Genomic DNA, 21,899 nt, shown 5'->3' with positions numbered 1-21,899 from the left:
CGCTCCCCCTCTCGCCGCCGCCTACTTCTCCTCAGGGCGAAGCTCCCCTCACGGCGCCCCCGCCCCGCCCCCCGCCGGCGCAGGAGACGCGATAGCAGCAGCTGCTAGCGCCGCCGCCGCGGCTCATCCGCAGGACCCAGCGCAGGGAGGAAGCGCCTCGGCTCCAACCGTCACCGACTCCTCCTCGGCGGCCCCGAGAGCAGCAGCAGCAGCAGCGCTGCTCTTCTTCCCCGTCGTCGTCGTCGTCTTCCCCTTCTCGCCCAGCCCCGGCCGACAGGGAGCCACCTGGGGGACGAAAGGACGCGCCGCCCCAGCCCCGCCGCAGGCTGCTCACCTGCATGGACGCCATGATGGATCCGCCTCCCCACCCCCGTCCCTTTTCTGCGCCGCCGGCCGGGACCGGGAGAGACGCAGCGCGGCGGCGGGCGGCGGCGGCGGCGGCGCCGGCACCCTTCCCTCTGCTCTCGCTCGCCTCCCCCCGCCCCGCCGCGGTCACGTGGGCGCTCCGGCCGCCCCGCGGAGAGCGCGCGCATGCGCCTGGGGCCGCTTGCCGCGGTAGGCTGTCCTCCGGGTGCTGGGGACGGCTCCGAGCGGGCGCTGGCGCCGCTGCGCGCCCGTTTCGCTTTTTATTTTGGAAGCCGAGCTCCTCGCGGGCGCCGCAGTCGGCTTCTTGAGGCGACGCTCACTCACACCGTCGCCACCTGCTTGCAATTTTTGTTGGGGGGGGGGGGCGGGGAAGGAAACACCGCATCCCCGTCAAATTGAAGTTCAAGGCGGCTTACACATTTTTTTTAGAAAACCAACTCGGGTAGCTGTTGAGTTCTTTCCCTGAGTGTACTTTTACGCCCAGAGGAAAGCTCTGCAGGATCCTTAAGGCGGAGGTAGTAGACTCGGGCGGGGAGGGGGGAATTAACAAAATGGGGTTCACAGATGGCATCTTGGCTTTTTATCAGTGATGTCACCGGTGACATAAGCACTTAAGGTAAAATGCATATACTTTTCATTTTTAAAAAATATGCACGTACATTGTATAGCCATTGTACTTTGAAGACGAACCTCAAAAAAAAATAGCTGTGCGTGCATCCCAACCAGAGAGATGACAATGAGGGTGGCAGGAACAGACGCATCCATATTGTACAAGAAATGTACCCCATGCCCAGTGCGGCCTTTTATTTGCTAAATGGCTGGTGGCTTCTTGGTAGCATGTAGTCACTGTGGGAAACAAGATGCTGAAGTACATGAACCATTTGTCTAACTCAGCAGGGCGTTTCTTATGTTTACTCAGAAGTAAGCTCCACCACTTTCAAGCACCTAATTCTTACAGTGCTGCACGAGACTGGACTTAAGTTGCCTGTTTATTTTTAAGTATAGAAATGCCAGCTGAAAGTACAACCTATTACACATATTTACCTAGGCAAAGGGTGGGAAATATGCGATCCTCCAGATGTTCTTGGAATACGACTCTCATCAGCCCTAGCCAGCATAGCCAATAGTGAGGGGTGATGGGGGTTGCAGTCCAACAACATCTAGAGGGCCACATCCCTGACCGACACTACAGAGTTCGATGGAGCTAACAGCCATGCATATTTAGGACTGCTGCCATGAAGCCATATGTTATGTTTGTTTACTCAAGTCCACTGAACTACATGAGGTTTATTCCCAAGTAAGCGTGCATACAGAAGTGTGTCCCTCTGAATGGGGTGGAGTTAACTTTGAGAAAACATGTACAGGGTCAGGTCGCATAGCTGAAATGTAAGCACTTTTGGTAAGGAAGACTCTGAACTTCTAGGGAACGCAGATTTACTAAGTTCACGTAAACATGCAGGGCTGCACTATGCATAAGTACTTGTCTATTTACAACAGGAGCAAATGCATAAATAAGGAACTAACAAGTTGTTACTCATTCACCTCCACATCATCTATGGCCACACCAAAACACATCCATAGCAACAGGCATTCCTTTATGAATTGCTCCAAATTGTCTGCCCCAAATACTCATTTTCATTCATAACATTCTCAAGTGTGGTGAACTAGCCCTCTCTGTGATATAACAATGACATAAGAAGAGTCATGCTAGATCAGACCAAGGGGCCATCTCGTCTCATATCCTTTTCACACAGTGGCAATTTACCTTTAAATAAGGTACTTGGATTTGACAACCACTGTGCCTTTATAATTTTTGAACTTGCTTAAGCATATTTATTTAGCTAAGTATTTAAAAAGTATTTCACTGTGTTCAATAGGCAACTACTAAGTAAGTGTGCACAGAATCGCAGCCTTTGGGCTATCATACAGCATTAACAAGTTCTCATATTTTGTACCAGCTGTTACCAAGCAAAGCACCTCGGTGTTTGTTTTGGAATACAGGAATGACGGCACAATCCTACGCATGTTTAGACAGAAATAAGTCCTACAACACCCAGCGCTCCGCAGCCAGCATCCCCTATCCAGCCATACTGGCTGGGTGATACTGGGAGTTGTAGGCTTTATTTCTGTCTAAACATACATAGGATTGCACCTTGAATCTCATTTTCCTTTTCAAGCTGTTCTACAATGTTTGATTTTATATTATTACAAGCAAACCAGATGTGATTTCTCAGCTTGTACAATAATATGTACTCAGAATGTATTCAACACTTTTTATCTGCCTTAAGAAACCTTGTTGCTAAATACTCCTGTATATTAAAGCCAGGGTGGGCAAAAGGTAGATGAGGATCTACTGAGATCTCTGAGCAGTTGCAATGGATTAACAAGGGTTTCTGATTCCCAGTTGTCTTAACAACAGCAACTGAAAAGCCTCCCCGCCACACACACACTAATTTAGGTTACTGAAAAGTATGCTTGGTGGAAAACCAGAATTTTGTGAAAGCTTGATTCTGATACCCATCAGAAATTCCTCAGCTGACAATATGTTCCTTCACTCTTAGTGCCTATCTGTCTGCCTGAACCAATATTTTTACACCTGCCTTTGCTTGGTGGACCACTAGCCAAAGTAGATGCTGTAAGCCTGAAGTCTGCCCATCTCTGTATTGAAGAGATCTTCCTCAGGCCTTATACAAGAACTCACTAAGGAATCTCTTTAGTTCGAAAACTATTCTTTAGCTTCAATCTGTATTTATTAAAAAAAACTATTTGCTAATATCAAATCAGTTATATTCCTATAGTTTTGTGATTAGTTCAGGGGGACTTCCTTCCAACCAAAAGTGCTTAGGATTTTGGCCAATCAATCTGATCCTAAGCATGTTTATTCAAAATGTTAACCGTACTCTGCTTGACGGGACATGCTTCTCTATGAATGCTTACTTAGGAATAAGCCTCACGTAGCTCAGTGGAGTGCTGTTCTGAGTAAACAAGCACAAGATGGGGCTGCATGGCCATAGTCCTAAACATACATGGCAGTTAGCTCCATTGAAACTCAGTGGGGGTTGGGTAAAAACACATTAGATCAGGCTGTACATACAACTGGCATTCCATATTGAAAAAGAAAACAGCCGTTAGGTTCAATAATATTTTTTTTAATTGCTAGCAATACTTACGTTGAATGTGTTTTAGAAATAGAATACAAAATATATCCATGTTTATTCAAATGTTCCACTGATTTCAATGGTGTAGATCTCAAGAGAAGTAAACTTAAGGAAGTTTAAGTTTAAGGAAGTTTACATTCCTTCCTCTCCCTTGCAGTCATGTGTGCCTCCCAAAGTTTCTCAGGTTGGGGGACCCCCTGAAAAATGTGGTATAGGGCAGAGGGGGCTGCTGGTGGGGAAGAAGAGAGGAAAATTTTATATTAATGTCCATAAGGGTGCAATCCTATGCATGTTTAGACTGAAAAAAGTCCTATAGCTCCTGGCATTCCCCAGTCAGCCATTCTGGCTGGGGAATGCTTGGAGTTGTAGGACGTTTTTCTTGTCTAAACATGCATAGGATTGCGCTCAGTTAACTTATCTTAGGGAGCAATCCTATAGCTCCTAGCCAGAGTCTGGGGGGCCATAGGATAATTCAGATTCCTGGATCCGAGGAAAGAGACAGTGCTCCCTGCCTGCTCTCCCTCCCCCTTGCAGCTGGCACAGAAAGAACTGCACCGGCTGCCTCTCCAAGGTCACTAAGGGGGTATGAAGGGGGCATGCTGGTGGGCAGGGAGGAGACTGGGGGAGCCAGGATATGATGTATTCCCAGGCCTCCCCAGCCTCCTTACCTCCTGCTCCGATGCACCCCAGCTAGACAGGCAAAAAAGCCAGTATAGCCGAAATGCAGTGCCTTTGTGCTATTCATCTTGTTGACCTCTCACGCACCTTTCCCCTCCATTCTCCCCATTTTTAATACTAGGTCATTCTGGAACCATCTGAAGTCAGAAAGAAAAGTTACTTCTGCTTCTGCACACAGATGAGCTCATGCCTTATTTTTATTATTTAACAGTCCTATTGTGTAAATCTAAAACTACTGAGAGTTGGTTGGTTCAACTGTATTCGAATCAATGGGCAGCTACATCCAAAGCACTCAAGACAGCAAACAGAAATCCTATGGTTTAGGGATGCAAATTCCTGTCCTCAAGGGGCTCTACAGCCTAAGCCTGCACTGAGAAGCACATTTGCTTCAAAGTTCTATTTAAACAAACTTTACTAAGGGCAACAGTTGTAAAGTCACACTATACTAAAATGCAGGTTTTTCTAAGTAGGATATCTATTTCCAGCAACACTTATAGCCTGATCCTTGAATATTGTAAATTAGCCAGTATTCAATAGGCATCATTCCCAGCCTTAGGACGAAATCCTATACCCACTTACCTGGGAGTAAGCCCCGGTGTATTCAAGTAGGTAGGTATAGGATTATGCTGTACGGCTGCAACCTTATACCCACTTATTTGGGAGGAAGTCAAATTTAACAAATAAAAGTGCACAAGATGCATGCTTCACAAACCCTTGCCAATTTTGAAATTTTAAGGCAGTTCAATATTTTCAACTTCAGTGTTTCAGCGTAATCTCAACCTTATGCACCTGCTATGCAAGAGCATATACATTTCAGAGGTTTCTTGTCTGCAAGTAAGGAGAAAGAATCCAGTTACATAGTGATATGCAGCCATACTACCCCAAGCAAGCCCCATTCGATCTAGGAAGCTTAACAGGCCCAAGGATGGAAAGTACATAGATGGGAAACCATTTAGGAAGCCCTGGTGCTGCAGGCACTTACATACTGAACATGTGATCAACTACAAACCACACTTATTAGTCAAAGACTGCAGTCAGAACACAAATTGGTGGTGGGAAGGGAAAAGCAGACATCTTTACTGGTATTTTCAAAACATGTAGACTTTTATAGTAACCAGAACAGACCCATGTGAGAGAGAAGTTTTTTTAAAAAAAAATATTCCTGCTTATAGTAAATAGCATCACTTCCGTTAACTAAAAGGATCCTCCACATTAAAAGATTAGTTGAATGTGGCTCTTCAATTCTCCTTTCCTACACATCGGAAGAAGGGAGGAGTCACATTAAACTATAGCAATACAATATACCTGACCTCCTAATTTTTCTGGTGTTCTGGATGTTCTCTAGAGCCTCTTGGATAAATGGGCATGGTTGCTGAAAGTACATTTTGACTTTGTATTTTTATTTGTCCAGATAGAACCATCCCTTCTCCCAACTCAAAACATTAATGCTTTTGAAATGGGTAAATCTAGCCTAGGTATACCTGAATCTAATTCTCAGTTAAAGTTATGGATCTTTATCTTCAGGATTTTACAGCACTCTAAGCAAATAGTTCAGTTTCAAAGGCCACGCTGGAAATATATCATGAGCTGAAGAGTTTGAGCAAAAGGACGCTGTTTATTTACAAATGGATATTGCAAAGTCTCTCAAGACTGTTACAGACACTAGACCACTCCTACGTTGAAGAACCAGCCTGATACCCATAGGTGGCCAAGGATTGAATGCAAGCAAGTGAGCAAGCATCCTGGTGGAAGAGGGATGCTCCTTATCTACACCCACAATAGAAACAAAGCAGTCTGCTAGAGAAAAGCCCTCTCCTCCATGGTCAGCATAGAAATGAAGCTTTCTGTCCCTCCTCTGCCAACCACCAGCAGGCTAGTAGAAATTCCACAGGCTACTAACTTTTGTGGGCTTACTTATCAGATTGTACTAGACCATTAGTAGCAGATAATTTTTGTCACAGTAGCTTAAACTTCAAGCAAGCTGAGGTGATCAAATACTAGTATTCTAATGTTCAGAAGCATAATTCACCTTAAACAATTAAATGGATTGAAGTTATTTAACATTTATCTAGCACCAACCATGCTAAAATATATAAGAAACATAGATTGTCACTACACTGCGTAGGGACTTCGTTTCCTAAAGAACAAACAAGGATAGGATGGTTCAGCTGGCTCCACTGTGGGGGAGAAAAAGATGGATGGATGAAGATTTTAAGTAAGGTGAGATCAGTTGTACAGATGTATACCATGTAGCAGTAATACTTAAGTTTGTTTTTAGTGGAGGATTAGCTTCCTGGCATCTGAAAGTTTAGCGTGATCAGATAAGAAGTATTTTGCCAAGTTATGTAATCTACTTTTTATAAATAAATGGGTATTTGGATAGCTTCTGCAACTAACAGAATCAATTTATCCACCTCCCCCACAGCAAAGCTGTTACACCCCTTACCTCTTTATGAAAGTTATATATTCATCTCCCTTTGTTGGGCCAGTTGCATAGCAACTGTAATTTGCAGTACCAGAAGGCCACATCTCACTAATAATGATGGTACACCTCAGTGGAATTGTGCTAGTTCTCTCATCACCAGAACATGCCAGCTTAGGAACTATTGGGAACAGAAGCCCAACTATATGGAAGAAAATATGCAACATGTATATTAAAAAGACAGCATAGAAATTCTGACCCCTGATCATGCTCAATGTCTGAAGTGCATACACACTGGAACAATTAGCACAATGGATGAAAAGAACAGCTATACCACCTTACGCTAACAGGTGAATGGAGCAGACACTCTGCCATTCTGGGGAGGGAGAAATCCCTTCCCTCCGAACCTCCCCAAAACAAGTAGATATTTTATGCAGAACAGGATCTAGACCATATTGCACCATACACTAGATTGCATTTCAGTAGTTCTCTCCAAATTTGTATTCAGTTCATGCATAATGTCAGCAACCCCTATCTCATCCCACCACACACACACCATCCCCAGTCCTTCAAAGAATCAGTTCCTGCAGACCTGAAGAATTGAGGGGTAGGAAATGAGAGGGTAGCTTCTGCCCTTTTCCCATACCCCACCCCAGTGTCCTTTGAGCATGTGAGATCCAGGAACTGACTCCTTGGGTAGCTGGTTCTTGCTACAGCTAGGGGGAGTGTACCCTGCCTTCACTGGAAACACCATCTCAATTACAGGCACAGCATGGCCAGAAAGGGAAGAAGGTCATGACCATCCCCAGCCTTCCCATACTCAGCTCAAGGCACTGAGCCTAGTGCAGCTGGGATGGAGGCTGCACCCCACAAGATTACACAGCCATCTGTAGGGCGTCATGGCCCAGTTCATCTGCATTTGTTCTAGGCTGATGCTCAGTTGAATGGCAAGTGGGATGGAAGACCTGGAGCTCTATACTTTCCTCCCACCATTTTGCCTCATTTTAGTAGGTAATGCAATATGAAAGAAAAGTATAAAATCAGTACAATACTCAAGGTTTATACATGGGGTAGTAATACATTTTACTGCTCACATAACTAGAGCTATCAATCACTTAAAAATTACCTATTAATATACCCATTAAAAGTTTCATGATAAAATTAACTTCCTAACTTTGACCACAAACAAGAAGTTTAAGATGACTAATTCTCATGAACCATAAACACATTTCATTTTTTCTTCTCCCTTAATATAGACCACCTTTGTCAGTGACCTTTGATCTTAAGCTCCATATCAATGGCTGAAAATGAAGGTTCTCTATTGCACTGTCAGATGTGAAAAATGGGAAATGCTTATTTCATGACAGAAATGGCATCTCTGAATTTATGAATGGACTAAAACTTCTGCTGATACATCTTGGTTTTTAATTATTAAGCTCTAAAGGTTTTATGTGATAAATAGCTTGGGCAGTATAAATGTAAGGTTGTCTTAAATAGCAGCTTACACTATCCTCTTTAGAAAAACACTAGGTCAGTTGGTTGAGATATGTAGCAAGTGGTATGTGGCAGTTCTCTGTCAGACAGTGTCATTGTTTGTTACTTTCTAAAGTAAGGAGTTTCTTCAACCCATAACTTATGGCCATTTTGGATGCTACTATTTAGCAAGTGTTGCAGAAGAGAATCCATCATAAATAAAGACACTGAAAATGTTTGCTTCACTAATACGTGGGTCTCACCTGCAGTCGAATCTAAAATGAAACCTAGAGCTTCAAAGATCTGACCAGAGGTAAATTCTGTGAGTCAAAGATTCATACTTAGTTGTTTTAGCAGATATACAGAGGTATAGTTGCTCTCATCTGCAATATTAAAACATCCAAATCTGCCCTTTTCACAACCCTTGTTGATTAATTTAAACTGATACAATTACATGCCTTGTAACTGTGAAAAGAAGCCACGATGTACTACTCTATAGATGTAATAATGTCTACCAATATTATGAATATTCAAGCCAAATAAAATACAATGCATGAACACCGCTATTAATATTTGTTACAAGCATAACTGTGTAATGCTTTCTACAACTATTACCAGGGGAATCTATTTTATCAGCACAGTGTGAAAATGTCATAACTAAAGAGGCAACCAAAACAACATCAACCCAGAAAACCTCAACACAAATACTTACAATGCAACCCTATGTGTAGACAGAAGCAAGCCCCATTTAATTCAAAGCAACATAGGAAACAACCCTATGGCCACTAGACACTGTCTAGCATACCATAGGATTTTTCAGTTCCTGGGAACCGAGGTCAGAGCTAGGGCTTTGACTGTGGTTCCCAGAAACCATGCTCCCCTCCCCCTCGTAGTCTCTCTGCACTGGCTTTGTCTCTGTGCTTGGAACCAGAGCGTGGAGAAGGGGAAAAGGGGGCGGTCCTGGGGGTGGGGAGACTGTGGAAGCTGCATTATGCAGCGTCCTATGCACCACATGGCCTCCTTCCCCCTCCCCAAAGCTGCCGTTAGCCAAAATCAGCCATCTAGCCAAAAATGCAGGGCGGCCGGAGCAGAGGCGAGGATCGGCTCCATGCTCCATGGGCCTTGCATTGAATAGTCAGCCTCTGAGTTTGGAGGCTGATGACTATCTCCATAGGATTAAGCCCTTAATCCCAGGTAAGTGCTTATAGGATTGCAACCTTAGCTATGATCTACTCTTAGAAAGCACTTCTCTAATTTCAGTGGATTCACAGCGTTCAAAACAGAATTCTGTTGTCGCTATAAGCATAAGTCATCCATTAATTGGCAAGTTTGTTTATTTGTCAGTCCATTACTTGTGTAAGCAGCAAAACAAAATCTGAGCACGAATGATTCCTATGCAAAACCACTGTGGGCAACAGCCTCTGCAGTGACCATTATGCTTCTTAACCAAAAAATACAGAACATTATGTATGAAAAACTAACTGAACTACGTGTATTAAATACAGGGGGGAAGTTTACATTTTTATTATAATTTACTTTATTTAACAATCTAAGAAGTTTGCGGCCATCAGCAGTTCCAGTGCAATTTCAGGTGCAATTGGAAATTCAGGAATCTCTGTGGAGCTGTTAGTGTAGCGAACCTTGTAGGTGAAATACATGCATACTTTAGATAGGACGTGGGAAGGAATCTCTCTAAAATTCACTTCGTTTGTTTCGTTTTCAGCAAACTGTCCTGTGTACATAAAAAAGGAGAAACAAATTAATGAGCATATAAAACGTACTGCAAATAAACATTTAAACAGAACTGCATGTATAATTTGGTAGATTCCTTTGCTGCTTGAACTTGAGTATTTTAAGTGTGTTATGTCTCCTTTGTGCTTTCAAATTCCTTGAATTTTAGTCAGCCAGAATAAGAAATTTTTCAAAAATATTCTTGAAATTTTTCAAATTATTTATCCTGCCAAACCAGCTCGTATGGCCACTTCTACTTGAAATGGCATGATTAGGGCTGATCAGAGAGTGAAAATATTTCAGACTTTGAATATGATCCAACTGCAAATACAAGCTAAAATGGCAGCGTCTCCCTGGAGCAGATTTGGGAGGGAGCAGATTTGGGAGGGGGCAGGAGGAAGGAGAGAAAGGGGAAATCTGCTTGCACCACATTAAAAATGCCCAATCATTCTTTAAACCCCATATGCCCAATCATACTTTAAAAGATGTTGTTTTAGGGATAAAATTCCATTAACACTCAACTCCTATCAAAAAGGTATCATGCATACAGATTTATGCAATTTATGATTAAGTTAACAGGTAACCAAAACCTTCATGCTCAAGATTTTCGAAGGAGAAACTATTACAGAACTATTCCCAATTAATCATTCTGGAAATAAACTCTGCTTAATTTAAAAAGGCATTTTACAATCTAGCTTTAAATGTATAAAATACATTTCTAGTGGTTCTTTCATATTGCATTTGTTGTTATTTACGAGATAATCTTTAAGATTAAACAAATTTCAGCAACCCAGAAGCATAATCCTGTTTGAAGGTAAGGTTATTGCAACAAAGCAATAAGGATGCATTCATGCACTAAGATATAAATCTGAGGGAAGAGATGCTTATGCATACAAACAGGATTTTCTCCCAGAGCACATGAAAAGCCTCTGAATATTCATTCCCCAGAGTGAATTGGCTTCTTTCCCCCAATACTTTAATACAAACCATCCCCCACTTAAAAGGGCAAGAAAGACTGAATTATATAAGACTCAAATCTTGCGTAGAATAAGATACTAACTTCCAATACTCAAATGCAGTAGTATGCAAGGGTCTTTCAAGCTGTCAATATCGATAAAGCCCTAGATTTCAAAATATGTTTAGGTTACAGAGCTTTGTAGATTCATGCACTTCTAATTGTTCAGACACATTGTCTTTGACAAATGGAAATGCAAACATCTACAAAGCTGGCTTGTTCAATGCAAAAAAAAATGGTTCATGTAAATCATTCTAGTGTTCAGGTTACTAGGCATAGAAAAACAGTCAAATCCAAAAATAAGTTAATTTTTTTAAAGACAGTTGTACCTACCTGGACCACTCAACATGGCTTTTATTGTTCCTGATGTGAGTGCATGCTCTCGTTTAACAATGAACTCATGACCATCAGAGGATATCAACTTCACATACATAGCATCAGGGCCTTCACACCCACCATATGTTTTCTCTTCTCCATCTATGATATACAATTATTATGCTAATTCAATGTGTGCCTTATAGAAGAGTTAGAATAAAAATAAACCTTAATAATCCAAAAGTGAATAAAGAAATGCAAGAATCCTATGAAGTCTAATGCAGGAAGCAGATATTCAAAGAGCTATAAGAACTTTTATCCTCAAGTTGCTCAGCATCTTTTCATATTAATCTGAAACATTTGAAACAAATGGGAAGACTCTTTGGGAAGACTCCTCCCCTTCATGAATGTAAAAATGAAGCATTATTAATAACTTCACCTAGAAACAAATGAAATATTTCTTTTATTTTAGCATTGTAGGCAGAAATTAACTGTTAGCAGTTGCAGATAGCTAGTGCCTTAGTCGTATCAAATGGCTTTTATTTATGGGTATATCACATATGGACATCTAAAATACTTCAGAGCTGGAAGCTAATTTATGAAGCCAATAGTTAAGCACATGTACAATTGAAGCACTCTATACAGTGAATTTGATATTAGCTTTAGTCTGCTTCTTCTTTGCTCCTGTATTCTCCTTTTTGAGGAATTTTCAAGTATACTGGTAGAATCCACATTTAATTCATATTCTATGTAATTAATATTTTGCGAAAGGAGACTTCTAGAGAGATGCAAAACCCTGAACTTTTTGACATTATTGAAGTGCCATGGTGTCATATAGCAAGCAAACCGACATCTAAGAGGTGTCCCATAAAACATAGCTAGATACACAAGAACGTCAGTACCTTCTGCTCTCAAATCTCATTAATCACTTTAGCAAAAATGTAGTCAAAATTAAAAGCAGCGTTCTATGATACGATACCTGCTTACAAAGCAATGGTACTTATGAATAATTTTTCACAATACACTTACCCATTATTCGTTATCAAATGGTTTGTTCTTTGCCTCTGTAGCTTTTACAGTAAGATCTGAAAACAAATGGAAAAGTACATATACATTCAAGTTCATGATTGAAAGCAAACAATGTTGTCTGGTGGCAATATAAGAAGGTCACTAACTGAACTCCTTTCTATAGTTAGTACTGAAGTTAAATAAAAAACATGACTTAGCTATGTTTACTGTACCACAGTACCAAACCAAATGTAGATGATGTTTTCATTAATCACTACCACCAAGTTTGAGGCCAAGGTCATCCAAGAATTCTTATTGTGTAACTAGAGTTTGACCAGTCAATGACATTTCTAGGCATAATCTCATCCTGGTATTTTGTGGCCACAAAAACTGGCAATACACTTCAGATCCCAATCTAATTGGATAAACCTACTTTCAGACAGTGCCCCAAACTTGGCCTAACAATGGTAAAGTATGTTTGGCCTATTTTTTCTGCTTAAATCACATTCTTACACAAGAAGGGGTAAGTTCAATCAAAACAGCTCTTAAGGATTTGCCCACTGTCATATGTACTTTGCTAAGTACAATGCTAATTACTTTGATGTATGATGTGTGGGGGCTGCACTTGAAAACAGTTCAAAGTCATCAGATGGTCCAGAACTAGTCTGGCCATGATCAGCCACTGATGGCATGTAAGGGCTTCGACTGGTTACAAGTTAATTGTCAGGCTCAATTCAAAGTGCTGGTCTTCACCTTGAAAGCCCTAAATAGCCTGGCCAGTCCTCAAGAAATGGCCCCTTCCATATGCACATACTCACCCCCTTAAGTCATCTGGGGAGGCTTGGTTCATATCTTACTAGGACACCTTTCTATTGCAGCTCATTTGCTGAAAGCATTCCCAGCTCCCAGTTCGCCTGTCTGGATAACTCTATCCTTTGCTTTTGAAGGCCGGTGAAGACCTTTTATTCTACCAGACTTTTGGAATCTGAGGGATATTTTTTTTTTTTTTAATGCCGGTTGAACACTACTAAAAAAAATAACATGAATCTTAATTTCAAATGTTTTATGAAATTAAATTTTATTGCTGTTGGATGCTTTGGGTTTTTTTTCTCTGCTGAGAAGCAAAATTAAGATGGTGAAATAAAATAAATGAAATCCCAAGACTCAATTTCCTGGAGACAAGGTATACTTCCTATGAGCCATGAGGGAGTAAGTAGACTCTTATAGGGTGCAAGCAAAGCCTTGATGGAAGGGACAATCACAGTGGTCACAAAGAGACAGGGACAGGTATCACTTTTATCGATTTCCTTCACTATTTAAGGATACAAGTCAGTCCCAATCTGCCATAGTGCCTGTCCACAGAAACCTCTGTGGTAAATAAGCAAACTGAGGAATTGATGGGTTTAGGGTACAATCCTATGGGTCATGCCCTTGATGGTCGTAAGTCCTGGAACTCAGTGGCTTACGATCATCCTATGCAGTGCACGAGGAGCGGTGGATACAATCTTCACCACCTTGTCTTCCCGTCTTGCATTTGTCACTTGACAGTCTTTTTTGCCCATCTAGCTGGTGCACTTCGGAGAGGGAGGGAAGGAGATTGGCTTCTCCAGTCTCCTCCCCTCCCCACCCACCAAAATACCCCCTTTCCTTATCCTCTAAGGTCAACTTCCCAACCTTGAAGAGCAGCCAGCATGGTTGTTTTCATGCTGGCTGCGAGGGGGAAGGCAGGGGGTCAGAGCTCCAATTCTGACCTTGGATTGGACAATCCAAAATATCCTATGGCCCCTCAGATGCTGTCTAGGGGCCATAGGATTGCTCCCCTAGGGTCTTTAATCCAGCAGATTCTCAAACTATCATAAGAACCTTTCTCAAGACCAGACACGAAGTGCTTTCGTCTCTTTAAGTATAAGAAAACAAAAGTGAGTTAGATAGTATAGCTACTCATAAGCCATGTAAATCAACAGAAAAGGTAAGTAGCCTGGCTTATATATACCCATAATATGCTTTAAAGACTCCTCAAAGGAAAGAAACCAGAGAAGAAAAATACAGCACAAATACCAGAAAACCCTAAAATCACCATCCAACACAAGCCACACAACATTTTATTCAAGCAGGCCTTTGGCATGTAAGCGGGTCAGTTGGGTCTAATGCTCTTTTATTCTGCTATTGTGTTTTTAATTATGTTTTAATGCATTTGTTTTATTAGTTTAATTATGATTGCAAGCTGCTTTGAGTGTCACTGTTCTTGGTAGAAAGGTGGGGTACAAATAATTTTTTTTAATTGATCTTGGTCAGAGTGGGGATGGAGGGTAAAAAATGCCCCCATACTGCCTCTTGGTCCAATCAGACAAAAAAGCTTGATTTTGTGAGGGTTCACTGAAGAGTAAGAGGGACCAACATGGAGGCCCTCTGGCAACAGTTCAGGCTTCTCTATGGAGGCTGCCTCATAGTTTTGAGAATCAGAATCTAGTACAAGAGCAGACCTGTATGTAGATATTCTGTGTACTTTAAAAAAAAGTCAGCGTTGTGTGCTAGGGTAACTCCAATTTTGCACTAGACAGCTGAACTCTGCAACCTGTATAGTGTACAGATTTGCATATATTTACTTCTTTTGCTCAATCCAATGTATTATTAGTTATGGAAAGAGACAAAGAGTATGCCAAACACTGAAGCACCACCTTATAGAAATCCGCCCCGCTCCTCCACTATAAAATATACACCTCACTTCATAGATTCCACCAGACTCTGCCATATAGTTTCAAGCCAACCTTCCTGGTTTTAAGAGCTCTGGCACATGCCCTGCTTTACAACATGAAAAACTAAGATTCAGGATATTGAATTCTATACATAATCTCAAATCCTGCACTTGTGCATCTTAATCATGGACTACACACAGCAAGTGTAAAAGTCGCTTTTACAATGTTTAAAAAGAGGAATTTATTCTTAGTTACATTTTCAAACACTGTGCTCCCCCCCCTTTTTTTACAAGTTATCCACATTTTAAAAAACAAGTCAAAACAAACTGAGCAACTTTCACTTAATAAAACATTAGGTCTTACCCGGTTTCCTGCCTGGTCATGCCATGCCTATAATGTCTCTTACCAATCTCAAGAGAGTTCTTAGTTAACAAGATGGCTACTAAACATTTAGCTCCCTGAAATGTCAAACATCCCCAAAGGCTAAATAAACAGCATCATAACCATCCATCCCACCCATGCTTTAAAAACACATGAACACAAGGTATTTTCCATTATTTCAAAATGATAATGTCCAACAAGTTATGTCATCATTGGGGAAGCAATGACAGACAGAAGTAGCTGATCATTCACAAGCAGTGGACGTAGCATTCATGTACATTGTAACAAATGGCTGCAACACATTTGACTTTGGGTCCCTTCATTTAGCAGGTTAATCTTCTCTTTCGTGCCTATATTATGCAAACGTAGTGTTTTGAGTTATGTGCTCCCCATGCCTTATAACTCTGCCCAAGTTTCACCACCACTTTTAAGAGCGCAGTCCTATGGACTGTGCCCTTCCTGCTTGGAAGCGCCCAAACTCAGAGGTTTCTGAGATTCCTGTGTCCTGGCAGGCTGAAGCCAGCAAGGTGGGAGAAACAGCAGAGGTGATCTTCGCCTCCCCATCCTCCAGTTTTTGAGTTTTTGCTAGATCAGCTTTTCAGCCCAACTGAGGGAGGGAAGGAGGCTGGAGGAGGCTCAGGATAAATCATATCCTGGACTCTCCCGTCTCCTCACCTCTCCACCCACTGGAAGACTCCTTTTTTCCCCCTCTCCAAGGTTCATTTTCAAACCTCGAGAGAGGAAGCCGGTGTGGCTCTTTCCATGCTGGCTGTGAGAGGGCTGGGGTAGATCTCCGACTCCCCCTTTCAAGGTCAGATCACTGTCTCCGATCTTGGAGGGGGGAATCCAAGCCATCCTATGGTCCCTGAGACCCTTGCCCAGGGACCGTAGGATGGCTCTCTAAAGGGAGATTGTTATGTTCTGCCTTCTGTTTGGGGAAGACCCTCTGAAATACAAGACAAGGCTTGCTTTACCATTGTTAACAATGTCAGCAGGCAAGGGGATGAAGGATTGTTATTTCCTGAATGCACAATATTTGCATGCAAAGTATCATAACATCCATCAACATTTTCATGGGATATAAGGTTATCTTCTCCTTTTCCACAATGCATATCTAACTTATTTTTACCTTCAGCCTACTAATTCCCCACCCAAAGACTGTGCTGCAGGCAGATCTCATACCAGCTTTGTTTACAAGCTATGAGAAGGCTATTGGATCCCAACAGCTGTTAAGCAAAGTAGGCAACAGAAGCCCTGAAGATTATCAGAACAGTGGCAGTCAATAGCCTTGTTGATTTTAGCATGGGGCTCTGCAGTGGCTGGGGTCAGGAAGGCATGTAGTTTGGGCTCAAAGCTGAAGCTGATTCCTGGTTCCAGTTCTCTATTTGTAGTTCCTAGTTCCTTACTGGAAGCATAGATGCAGTCATAAAGATATTCTGAATAACTATTAATCAATAAGAGAGCTTCAACTGTTGGGCATGTAATGTTGGAAATGTAATAAATAAATAAGTAATAAATAATGAACAAGCAAACTGATGATCATTCTGTTTACATTCAATAATACAAGTTAAAATAGAATTTAGAAAACAAACTAAATAAGCAACTGGAATTTGACCATATTTGTAACTCAAAATAGTCTTTGTACCATTTCAGATTGTATGTCCAGGTTCTTGAGAACAATATAATGCCTGGCACAAAAAATTATTTTAGTTCCATGCACTCTCAAGCAAAGTGCACATTTGTTTTTATTGACAATTAATTCATGTACACACAAGGAACTGGAATTTGGCCAAGTCTCAACCCCGCAAATATGTGATTCATTGTTTTTATGGCAGGGTCATGAAAGCTATATCCCTTTATTTTCAAAAACAGAAAAACAACTGAGCAGCATTTTTTTTTTAAAGTTTCGTTGCCTGAAAGTATGAAGTCCAGGAATTTCTGTAAGAAAACTGATTTTTAAATGGATGTTAAAAGGTATATGCAGCCTTTTCATTCAAAGGCCCCACAAAATGGCACACATTAATCATTTTGTTGCTATTGTTGTAAAACTGCAAAAAATATGATGGAAATGGAGCAGACTTTTAAAAACAAAAGAGCACAGCCAGGCACAGAATCAACAAATCTAATTTGGAAGAAGTTGCAGAACATTAACAGTGCCATCTACACATGGCTACTCAGAAATAAGACACACTGTGTTCAATGGGGCTCACTCTCAGGTAAGTGAGTATAGGTATGTAACCTAAAAGCCCTAAAAGTTGGCAGGGAAGGGGCAAGATGGGAACAATGTTCCAAAATCTGGCAAGTGCAACTATCCAGTGTAGTGTAGTGGTTAGAATGTTCAACTGGGACTCTGGAGACCCAGATTCTAGTCCCCACTTGGCTGTGAAGCCCATTGGGTGACTTTGGGCCAGCCATTGACTCTCAGCCTAACCTACCTCACAGGGTTGTTATGAGGATAAAATGGAGAGGAGGTCCATGTAAGCCACCTTTGGTTCCTTGCAAGAGGAAAAAAAGGCTGGATATAAATGTAATCATCATCCTCCATACCCCACAATAATTCAAATGGCTGCAGGATGTGTAGAAGTTCTAAGTGAGTGAGCAAAATCATGTAGGAGCAGAAGGTTCTTTAATATCCAAAGAAGTTAACTGGAACAATTTAGTTTGCTTGATCCCTGGCTGTACTGACCAAATACCACCATTTTAATCTTCACAATCTGGCAAAAACATCCAAAATTGCTTTACAATGCGCCTTAAACTAATAGAAGAAGGTGAACATATGTCCATATTGTCAGAACATAAAATAAGTTTACTGCTTATTTCAGCCTTCATTCTCACAAATACCAAATGACTAATGAAACAGACCAAAAACTATTTTGAAAGTGTTTTTAAAGACTGAGCTTGGATTTTGTTTCAAGTATAACTTGAATCATAGTATTTGCTCATTTTTAAATATATAGTTATTGCCTCTTGGCCCAAACAACTTTCCTTGCAGTATTTCAAAAACATATGGTTTCATATGACATATAAAACCTAGACTTTAAGTGTAGATTTTAATTATTCACATTATAGTCGTGGGTGCTGAAGAGAAGGTTTTAGAACCTTATACAGAGAGAGAGCAAGCAAGCAAGCAAGCATGACAACCCAAGAACATAAGAGCCAACCTGAATCAAACTAAAGACCTATCTAGTCTAGCACTCGGTCTACAGTCACCAACCAGCTGCTTGCGGAAAGGCGACAAATAGGACATGAGCGCAATTTCACTCTCCTATTTGTGTTCCCCAGCAACTGGTATACAGAAGAACACATCCTCTTACACCGGAGGTGATATATTACCATCGTGATTAGTAGCCAGTCACAGCCTTACCTTCCATGAATTTGTCTAATCCCCTTTTAAAGTTGTCCATATTGGTGCCCATCACTACTACTAGTGGTAGCGAATTCTATAGAGTTATTCACCCAATTCCGCAGGGCTAGTCATACAACTATGTGCTGTATGAAGAAGTACTTTTTACTTGTTCTGCATCTCCCACCATTCAGCTACATGCAATGGCCTGGGTTCTAGTATTATATGACAAACACAGAGATAGAGAGAGAGAGAGAGAGAGAGAGAGGGAAGTGACATACATGATAGAGGCACACAAAATAATGAACACAATGTGGAAAAAGTGGATAGAGATAAGTTTTTCTCCCTATGTACTTTCTTCACACCATGCATCACTTTGAATGCCTCTATTATGTCTCCCCATAGTTGCCTTTATTTTAAGAGAAACAGTCCCAGATGTAACCTTTTCTCATAGGAGAGTTGCTCTAGCCCCTTAATCATTTTGATCATCCTCTCCTGCACCTTTTCCAATTCCACAATATCCATTAAAGTGCAGTGATTGAACTGTACACGATACCCCAAGTATGGTCACGTCACAGATTTGTATAAGGACAGTATAATACTGGAATTTTTATTTTCAAGTCGTTTTCTAATTATGCCCTTTTTCAGAGCAGCCACACACTGGGTCGACACTTTCATTGAGCTAACTACCACAACCCCATTACTGCAACACATCTTTGTTTGGATGCCTCCCTGATTTCACTCTCCCATTTCACGGTAACCATAAGTGTTTTGGTCAGGGGGATGATAGCATGTTGCCGTACTAAATTACTTTAGGGTCAGGTATTATCACCCACAATGATTCTGTGGTGGAGTCTCCCCTTTTAAGGTTTCTAGCTTGCTTGACATATTATGTGCTCTTTGATATACAGAGTGACACTACCTGCAGTATGCCCATCCCTGTCTTTCATATAGAGGAGAATTAATTACCAGTCAGGGCCCAAACTGCCCCCACTGGGTCTTCTGCAGATGACATTACTGGGTGTCGCCATGCCCACTCCTAGCCCATTTTGTCCTTCTCCATGCTGAGAAAGACGCAAAGGAGAAAGGGCTCCTCCCAGCGCTGGCTGAGTTGGAAACTTCCTTTGTTATCCTGATGGGGATGACATGCAGTGTGTGAATGGACTTGGCTGGCACCGGGAAGAGATGCATCTCTGCTATAGAGTTTGTACCCAGAGATGACCCCACTAGTTTTCTCCATTCCACAAGGTTTCCATTACGCCCACTATGTTTAAGTTTGGTCTTAAAACCAAGCAGTCGAACTTTCCAATCTTGGCTTGGCATTAGCAATTAGGAACACCTTGGTGTCCTTTTACAGATGACTATTAGGCCTCTTTGGCTGGCTATCATGTTTTATTGTATGCTCATGGCCTATTTCCTCCCCATTTGCTCAATCAAATATTTTCACCTTTATTCCATAGGGATGATTCAACCAGAACTAAATGCTTCCCTGTTGGCTTTCTTCTACAGTTCAGTTTAAAAGCTTTTCTGCCACTTTATATTAAATGCCAGAAGTCTAGTCCCATTCTGGTTCAAGTGGAGCCTTTCATACAGGCCTGGCTTGTACTCAAGGATCCTTGCAGAAAAACCCAAAAGCTTTACTATACCAATGGCCAACAAGCAATCACTCGATGCTCACTTCCATGCAACAAAGGGGAAACAATGCAGTCACAGCACATGAGTATTTTCCTCATTCAGAAGAGGAAATATATCTTCTTGTTCTCTATCCTGGAATTCCAGAGACAGCCAAACTGTTACAAATCTTGTTTAAAATGAAAACACACAGAGAGCGCAACTATATAAGACGGACGTTAGCTTTTAATTTTGGTTAAGGCTGGATCCTGTAAGGCTAGGGACCAAAAACCCATGACTCTTGCTATCAGAGAATTCCATGATGCAGCTGAAGAGACAGTCTACCACCTATGAAGTAGAACAACAGTCTATGGAATGTTTGATGACAATTGAATTGCTACTTCAATATCTGACTTGTCAGTTGACCAGTGTCCCAGTACAAGTGGCTTTGGGCCACAACAGTAAAAAACATCAAGCACATTCCACCCCTTTCACACCAAGTCAAGGGCCTGACTTTTTATGTCCTTGACTTCAGAGTTATGGTGGGTGGATACCAGAGAGAGGGTTTTTTGGTAGCTGCATATTCTCTTCCTCATGCTATTTGCCTGGCATCTACTTCGATTACGTTAAACACCCGATTTAAAGCTACTATGTTTTGCTGGGGGGGGGGGGATTGCTGCTGCTGTTTCTGAATTTACTGTTATATTGTATTTTTTGTTTTTATTTCAATTGTTTCATTTCATGTTTTCAAATAACGTTGTGAGCTGCTTGGAAACTATGGCTAAATGGCAGGTTAAGAAAAGTTTCTAACACAGAAATAAACACTTCATTCATAACCACTCACCTGATGTCTAATCTACACACCGAGAGCTTCTTTTTTGAGACTTGGGATGTGAAAAATCCCACCATCTCAACTGCTCGCTTCATTTGGAACTCAAAACAATTAGAGGAGGTAGGCTGAGGAAGGCCATAGGAAGAGAAGTGCTAGAAACGACAACCTACACACGACGGATATTCTTGTTCTGTAAACCCAGGAAAGTAACGCCAGAAAGCCTGACTGAACTTGGGTTATACTTGCGACAGAAGGCAGGACTACGATGGGAGGAAATCCCAGATACTAGATCGCGTGTGATGAAATAGGGAAGGCCGCTTGGAGACTGCTACGTACGTTCCTTCGGCTTCCCAGTAATGGGAATGAGGATGGGATCGAGGCGCCCTTGTTCTTGCCCCAGACTGTTGCAAGCAGACATGAAAAAAGGCAGCTCAAGGAGGGAACCTTCAGGGGCTAATGGGCGAGAAGGGGGAAAGGAGCCGGTGTTGTTCTTTAGCACGGCGCTAAGGAGGGGAGAGAGAAGCGCCACGCTTTAGGACATTCCCGGAAGCTTAATCCTCACCCGCTGTGCGACGGCAGCAGCGAGAAACGCTCCGCACGAAGCATCGACCACAGCCCCTTCCCACGACCCCAAATTATCGACGAGGCTAGGTGGCGGGGAAGGTTCCCTCACGGCGGGGCGGGGGTTTACCGGGCGCTCCACCCGCTCGTGCTCGAACTCACCTCTGCCCTGCCAGCGCCCGTGGCTCTTCACGGGGTAACTTTGTAGGCCCCTCACGCCGGCCCCCCCGCCCCAACAGCACTTCCTCTAGGTCATAGACAGCGGTTTCCGGTCTCTCCGAAGCTCCAGAACCATAGAGACGGAAGGCT

The 21,899-nt window shown here is 41.9% G+C and overlaps 1 protein-coding gene across 5 annotated transcripts; it reads right to left on the bottom strand.

Moving 5' to 3' along the window:
• Window positions 1–9,413: 9,413 nt before the first annotated feature.
• ELOC (elongin C) lies at window positions 9,414–21,830 on the bottom strand. 5 transcript variants are annotated; one of them, XM_084849278.1, is made up of 5 exons: window positions 21,753–21,830; window positions 21,042–21,532; window positions 12,188–12,243; window positions 11,177–11,320; window positions 9,414–9,829 (listed from the first exon to the last, which is right to left on the bottom strand). In XM_084849278.1, the coding sequence occupies exons 3-5, from the start codon at window positions 12,189–12,191 to the stop codon at window positions 9,639–9,641; spliced, it is 339 nt and encodes a 112-aa protein (XP_084705404.1). In that variant the 5' UTR covers window positions 12,192–12,243; window positions 21,042–21,532; window positions 21,753–21,830; the 3' UTR covers window positions 9,414–9,638. The 5 variants fall into 5 exon arrangements, with proteins under 5 accessions (XP_084705404.1, XP_084705405.1, XP_084705403.1 ...); XM_084849279.1 differs by lacking the exon at window positions 21,042–21,532 and adding an exon at window positions 18,608–18,801; XM_084849277.1 differs by lacking the exon at window positions 21,042–21,532 and having other exon boundaries at window positions 21,592–21,830.
• Window positions 21,831–21,899: the final 69 nt, after the last annotated feature.

The sequence above is a fragment of the Heloderma suspectum genome, chromosome 4, assembly GCF_057233095.1.
Source record: "Heloderma suspectum isolate Gila_16-S chromosome 4, 16-S_ref, whole genome shotgun sequence".
NCBI lineage: Eukaryota > Metazoa > Chordata > Lepidosauria > Squamata > Helodermatidae > Heloderma > Heloderma suspectum.
The sequence above is the reverse complement of the archived record's forward strand: the minus strand, read 5'-3'. Positions and strand labels throughout refer to the sequence as shown.